Source organism: Dendroctonus ponderosae, unplaced genomic scaffold (genome assembly GCF_020466585.1).
Source record: "Dendroctonus ponderosae isolate FM_Combo_2020 unplaced genomic scaffold, Dpon_F_20191213v2 Dpon_F_20191213_1, whole genome shotgun sequence".
In the NCBI taxonomy this organism is placed as follows: domain Eukaryota; kingdom Metazoa; phylum Arthropoda; class Insecta; order Coleoptera; family Curculionidae; genus Dendroctonus; species Dendroctonus ponderosae.
The window spans coordinates 19,125,931-19,133,072 of NW_026017110.1; the positions used below are offsets into that span (position 1 = coordinate 19,125,931).

Genomic DNA, 7,142 nt, shown 5'->3' on the forward strand with positions numbered 1-7,142 from the left:
CAAAGAAATATTTATAAGAAATATTGTTATAATATTCAAGAATCTGTCGCTTCAACCTATATTAAATATTGCAAAAAAATATTACTGTAATATTTATGTGCTATATGGGCTGTTGACCAAAGACTTAGAATAGACAAAGAATAAACAGCATTTATGAAGGTAGTTTTTGCTGACCTTTTGATGTTATTTAACATGATTCCATATTGTCGGTGTTGCTTGAATTTAAAAAATTGGATTTGATTTATAAAATCAAATATTTTTCAATTTCAGCATTTCCCAAAAATAAATCTTTAAATTTACTAACATTTTAGAAAAAAATTTAAATGACCCCCGAAATACAACAGTCAAAGACAAGAAAAATAGATCTACTACTTTAAGTCGCTGTTTTTTGTTACGTGTTTACTGTTGAATTATGCATCGCTTTCGCTAGTTAAAGTAAAAAATTGAATTTTGAAACAGTATTTTCATAGTTTGAACTTAGCTGAGTGGAAGCTTACCTTGTTCGTTAACTTCTTCATAATCCCTTGGTGATGTTCGGGCAGTATCCGTAACATCGTCTAATGGAGGGCGTCTTCCACTGCTATAAGCAGCACTTCCTCTGCCAGAGTCTATATTGGAAGATCCGCGTTCCTTTTCACCTGGCAAATAAATATTGAGTAACATTTAAAGGATGTAATTTATATTCCATTTAAATTAAACGCCCAACTCTCAACCGTTCTCAATGTTTTTACATTATTGCATTGATTGCAACTGCAACTTTGAGTAATCTACATTGTTTCCTGTTCAAAACGAAGTGAAATTAATTCGAAATTGACTTAAATGCATTTATTTAAATGCTTACCCCCATCATTTTCCGCTCTCCTTTTTAATTCGACTTGTGCCGATTCAATTACTCTGCCTTTATTGATTTCGTGAACAGCGCCTTGAACATTGAAACCTTTTTGCTCTATTGGTTGATTGGCGTATTTAACTTTTGGTCCATTTCGATTCAGAAAACCGCCATCGTCACTTTCTTTTCCATGGTCCTGACTTGAAGAGTTATGATGATTTGGTAGCATCATATTGGGGTCTAAAATGTTGCCTAGAGAACCGCGACGAGCGTTGACTGGCTTTTGATGACTTCCATTATCTAAATAAATATTTTACATGATACGAAAAAATTCCACCTGAAGATTGATGGTTATTGAACTCAGGTATTTGCTAAACGACCTACACAAATTTATTTCGACATCAAACCATCAAATTTGGAATTTTTTTATTGCTTTGATCACTTCCTTAATTTTTTAACCAGCTTTGACATTCCGTTTAAAAAAATCTTCAAAACCAAAATCAAATTTGATGAAGTAACATTGTAAAAGTCGCTGAATGAAATACTATTTAATGCGAATTAATTGGAGGTCATTTTACGCCCAAGAGTAATAATGAAATTCAAACCAATTCTAATACATACTACGTTGGCGTGTGTAAAATAGCTATACAACTCGTTATATCTGTAATTAACATTGGCGCCAGCCTTAAAAAAATAATATGACATAATTTCGACCTACATGAGAAAATGCAACACAAAAAATGTTGAATAATTCCTACAACTGTACAAATGTGTACCAATTTGTGCAATTTTGCAGATCCGAAAAAAGTTAACGAATTATGAGAAAACTGCCTAAAACGCCTCAAATGGGTATTTGAAAAAGTATCATTCATTAAGGAAGCCCCAGCTATCAAATGATTTGATAAAAACAGTGAGGACTCTCCCTTGTCCGTAAAAGCGTCTCTGGCTTTGCTAAATCTAGGACATCGATTTTCTCTTGTGATAAACTAGGTCTTTTGGCTTAGATATGAAATTGATCAGATTTTGTGCTGCAAACTACTTTCTATAGAATTTGTAATAAGTTTTTAGTTAGTTTTCAAATTACAGTCAATCAATGTATCGGACTGTATCCGAATCAATTTTCTCGTTAGTCCTGTATTCTTCAGTAAAAGGCTAAACGTAATAATCTTCCTTTTTGCTTGAACCACGTTTTTCAATTTGTTTTTTTTTAAATTCTTTCAGTCATTTAAAATGTCTGTACAAACAGGTTGTTTCCATCTAAAATGAACAATGTATGATAATCAGTAAAAGCAAACCCTCCAATAAGCAAAAACTTTAATGATTTCGAATTATAGTTGGTTCATAGTGAACCAGTCGATTAGTTCTAATTAGTCGACCAAAAAAGTAGAAGCATTTATGCGGAAAGCTACAAAAAATAAAACGAAAATTCCATATTTTCTTCTTTCTTTTTTATTTATTTATTTACATTTTTGACATGATACGGAGCGAAAAACCATTTTACATTTTTGTTGCTGTGAAAAATAAGATTTAAACAGATTCAAAAACAAAAAAAAATAAGAGAGAACGGTCGCTATTGGTTGTACAAAGCAACCTGATTTGGTCCTACCTTCCAACTGATTATTTTATTTAAAGCAATTAAATTAAGATTTATGCGTTTCAAACCAAAATGTTCAGATAATTTTATCTACAGCGCCTAGATTATTTAAGATTGAAATCACAGAAACGTTCGTATAAATTTGTCGATTTCGTTTGCAAAAGTATTTTTTTCACTCAGAACGTCCATTATTTCCGACTATTAACTTTGAATTAAAAAGAAGTGGACAGAAAAAATATGGCGGTTATAAAAAACCACCTTTATTACCTATTTATAATTTGAGTGCTCGTAAAATTGCTTATTTTCATGCCAATAATCCGCGTCTTTTCTTTGGCAAGTTGAAAAAATTGGAATTTTCGAATAGTACTGTTCACATATTAAAGAAGATATAATTCCAAATAAGATTCACACAGTGGAATAACGGATCACATGAGAAATAAAGGAGCAGAAACTAAACTATGACAAACTCTAATAATAGGCGAAAAACTGTGTACTACTTTTTTCAAGACGCGTTGCCTACTTACTTGCATCATGCCCTTCTCCATCTAATAGTAAATGGGGATGTGAAAGGGTACGCCTTGTCTCCAAGTTAATTTGCTTTAAATGATCCCTTTCGATCTGCTGGGCACTTCTTCGTTCGAAAGCTGCAGCTGCAGCAGCATGATTTTGAAAATCTGCCTTTATCTATTTGCGAATATATTTAATTAGTTTTTCTAAAGAAAATTAACCAATCTGTATATCCGCCAGATAAAATTATAGACAGTCAAATGATATTAACCACATTCAAACAAGACACAATAAGCAATAAAACATTATATTATATACAACAACGTATGAAGATTCTGTTAAGAGTTTGGGTTCGTTAGTTAAAATTAGAAAAAATCTGAGATTATCCATGTCTTTTCCTAGTTTTATAATCTGATTATAATAAATCTATAAGACTTTTGAACAAACTTCTCTATGACCAAAATAGTTAAGCTTTCACGGCAATTTTTTGAAAATGGTGAGATTTTTGGGTTTTTATGCTGTCGAGGAAATTAATACCTTTCTAATCAAGGATGTGAAAATGCAAGTCACTCGAAGAAATTCTTTATCCCGAAAACGAGAAAGCTCGAAAAACTCATAATTTTCAAACCTCCAATATTTATGGTTTTTTTTTATTATTACGTTCATTCGAAACCAGTACAATTTACATACCTGCGCTTCGTTCTCTGGAGTTTGGAAACCATCCGCAGGTTTTTGGAACTGGTGGCCTGCTTGAACGGGAGAGCCAAGGAAAGCTTTATTTCCATAAGCTTGATATTGCATTTGATCATCAGGCCTATGTTTGAATGCATCCTGCGTTCTGCAAAATCAATGCTATTTTTTACACAACACCCGATATAAAAGTGTTGCGATTTATGTACATGCAGCTCAGTTAATATAATTATAGAAGGCATGAACCATCAAAGTTTAACGTTAAACTCAAAAAACGAACCTTAGAAAATAGTAATTTTTTGAAAATGTTTAAAAACCGAAACTTTTTAAGCCAAAAGTTTCTCACCTGGGTTGAATTAAATGAGAATATTGCTGCTGATTTCGCAGCTGTTGAGTGTAGTACTGATGCGATGGCTGTACAATATTTTGTTGAACAACATGCTGATTATATTGATGTGGCTCGGATGCGGTCGGATAAGCTAAAATTCAACAATTTTGAGTATTTTCGAGAGTTCATTTTTCCCAAAACCGATTTTACTACAAATACCTTGTCCAGCACCCAGTCGAGTTGGGTCCATTTCAAGCACGACATTGTCCAGGGGTTTCTTCATTATTTCTGGAGTATTGTTTAAACCGGCATTGTCCTGTTTATCCACGTCCTTTCCGCGAAATTTTCCGGAAATAATGTCCTTTAATGTGTGGTACGTTTTTGTTACCCCTCTAAAAATCGTCAACTTTGTCCGCATGATTTAAATACAAATAGATTCAACGCTTAAATTATTTTGAATATTTAGAAGTTTTATACGGTTAGTTTGCGAGTCAGCTGAATTTTATGGGGGTTTGATAGAGGAGTTTAACTATATTTTAAAATATATTAAACGAATTTGGATATGTGTTTTACTGCTAGGAAAAGAACCTGAAAATCCCAAAATTGGAGACGTTATTGAAGAGAGTTATATTTTACAGTGTGTAATTATATATATAACAGTTCAAAGTTTTACATCGGTAATTGAACCGTTTCGCATTTTTACAAAAAACGTACAATTACAAAGAAAGTTTATTCAATAAAATTTTGTGATAAACTGTCCAATTTTTAAAGTGAATTTTTTACGAATTGTTGCTCAAAGCTTCCTTGATTTTAGAGGCTTCGTGATGTGTTTGATACCCCAGTGGTAAAATCTCGAATTCGGAGATAAGACTTAATAGTAAGGTGAACATAATTGACACACAGAAGTTCTAGGAACGATATTTATGGACTTTCCATTTTGTAATTAATATCGTATTAAATCTTCGCGTCAAAATGAGAAATATTTATTGTTAACATTGAGCATTTTTGATTAAAACATTTCGGGTTCGTAAATATTTAGTTTCAAAACGACAGACAATAGAATCATACCTCGAGTTTTTTGGAGTTAACTTTTCCTCTTGTTCCGTTCCATCTCGTTTTTGAGGTGTTTGATACAAAGGCTGATGTGGCTGCTCCGGCAATTGATATTCATTGGTTTGTTGAATTGACTTTTGAGTTTCTCTCGCAGCAGTATGATTTCCATACAATTCTACTTCCGGAATATACGACGCTCGATAAATTATTGGATCAGGTGTTTGTTGAATTGTTTGCGGTTGAATTGCATGTGTCTTAAAAATTACTGCTATTGTTACATCGTCTTCACGCGTAGAGGATTCATTAAAATGAAATACGATTTTTCCAAAAAAACGAATACACCTATTACCTGATCAGGATAAATCGAATGGGGCTGCATTGGTTCTTGGCGTGTCCAGGCGGTAAGTCGTTTCGGAGGTGCGTCTGGCGCTATTACCGCTCCTTTGCTTCTCTTCTTGAGATCGTTCAAAATTGGTATTTTGAAGTTTTTTTCGGTACTGGATAGTGTTATTTGTCGTTCAATCTGTGATGAACAAATATACTAGAACGTCTTATACTGATCAATGCAGGAAGTATTCATTCTTTAAGTTGCAAATACACTAAAAGCATCAGCGTTTTAGAAATTATAAACATATTTCGCATGAAACGGTGCAAAAACTTATTATTAGTATTAATACAAAAATCGAAAAACAATGAAGTTAATCATAATTATAGTTGCGCTTTAATTTTCAAATTATTTTATTTCAGCTTGTGCAAAGGCGTAAATACTCCGCCACCTTTCTTTACATTCAAATATATTCAGTTCCAAAGCAGAATTATTTATTATGTTGCGACGATATTATTAGCCTGCAACAATATTTTCGTCATTTTCCCTATCCAGAAAAAAGGTAAAAACAATATGGGCTTTCTTATACTACTTTATATAGGGACAATAAGTGAAATAATTTTTCCGGTTAGTCCTAATAAAACAAAACCATAATTAATGCATAACAAATACATGCGATGCGTAGTTATGTATGTAACTCTTGATACCATATTTATGCGCATTTATTATTAAAGTTTCCACCATATTTGAAGTTGAAACGTCCTTTAATTGAACATATGACACCACATATACAAGTCGCGTATTACCTCAAGAAAACTAGCACCTTCATTAATATTGCCGTATAAAGAGGGTTTCACGTCATTCGAGCCGAAAGCAATAAATATTTCAGTATTACCAGTTGATACTAATGCTATTATTTAGTTGAATAGGATGGTAAAGTGGTTTCCGTTTATATTGAAAATCATATTACAGGTCTTTTTGTTCAATCAAAAAGTAATTTTTCTTAGTTTATCTTAGGTCATTTGCGCTCGTTGGGACGAACCATTAAGCAAAATAGAAAGTTTTTGGAGTTTTTAAACGATTCCACTAAAATATTCCTATTTATTTTATATTTTAAAATAATCAGCAAAGGCATGGTCTGCATACAAAGTAACGTTGCGTGTTAACAACTTTTATTATAATCGATGCTAAGTCGTCCAAGCACTAGGTTTGATCTTCGATTGAACTAAATTAAACAATAAATCATCACTAACATATTTTATAGAATATTAGATGCTTTTGTTAGTTAGTTTTTCGCCCTTTGCTGTTCTCAAATAAGTATCTCGGCAACAGTTGGCATAAAATCTCATTCAATTGGTCAGTTACAGTATTTACTATTCTCTGAGCAACATGGCTTAAATACAAAATCCCTCTGTAGATTATTCGAGCACGGTAATGTTTCCTAAGGGAAGCCCTAAAAGATAATTTTCCTACGTACAAAGAGAAAAATAAATCTCATTGACGTAGAGCTAGAGCCTAATCATACTGTGCAAAAATATAATCTGCTTTCAAAGAATTGACGTGAATAATAAATGAAATAATTTAAAGTTGGTATCGGTGCGAGTCAGCTTGATAATGTGAATTTGGTGCTTGTAGAGTTCGTTTCTTCTGTTTTCCGATCTTTATCGTACTCTTTTCTTCGCATAATAGTTGGATAATATTTAAATAAAGCAATAATATTAATATCAAAAGAGATAGACTTTCGAGGCCATTCCTTGAAACAAGTGGGTTTTTCGGGTTTTTAGGCCGTCGTTCGGTAGAATTTCTTCTTGACGTT

General features: G+C 32.6%; 1 protein-coding gene across 2 annotated transcripts in view; it reads right to left on the reverse strand.

Moving 5' to 3' along the window:
* The window catches only part of LOC109535692, a 133,231-nt gene that overhangs the window by 5,532 nt on the left and 120,557 nt on the right, over nucleotides 1–7,142 (reverse strand). For both annotated transcript variants that reach the window (XM_048670703.1, XM_048670702.1), the window contains 8 exons: nucleotides 5,351–5,524; nucleotides 5,017–5,255; nucleotides 4,168–4,340; nucleotides 3,967–4,099; nucleotides 3,621–3,768; nucleotides 2,948–3,107; nucleotides 842–1,129; nucleotides 498–638 (listed from right to left, as the gene is read on the reverse strand). In XM_048670703.1, the coding sequence (XP_048526660.1) occupies nucleotides 498–638; nucleotides 842–1,129; nucleotides 2,948–3,107; nucleotides 3,621–3,768; nucleotides 3,967–4,099; nucleotides 4,168–4,340; nucleotides 5,017–5,255; nucleotides 5,351–5,524 (1,456 nt within the window). The remainder of the gene's footprint in view (nucleotides 1–497; nucleotides 639–841; nucleotides 1,130–2,947; nucleotides 3,108–3,620; nucleotides 3,769–3,966; nucleotides 4,100–4,167; nucleotides 4,341–5,016; nucleotides 5,256–5,350; nucleotides 5,525–7,142) is intronic.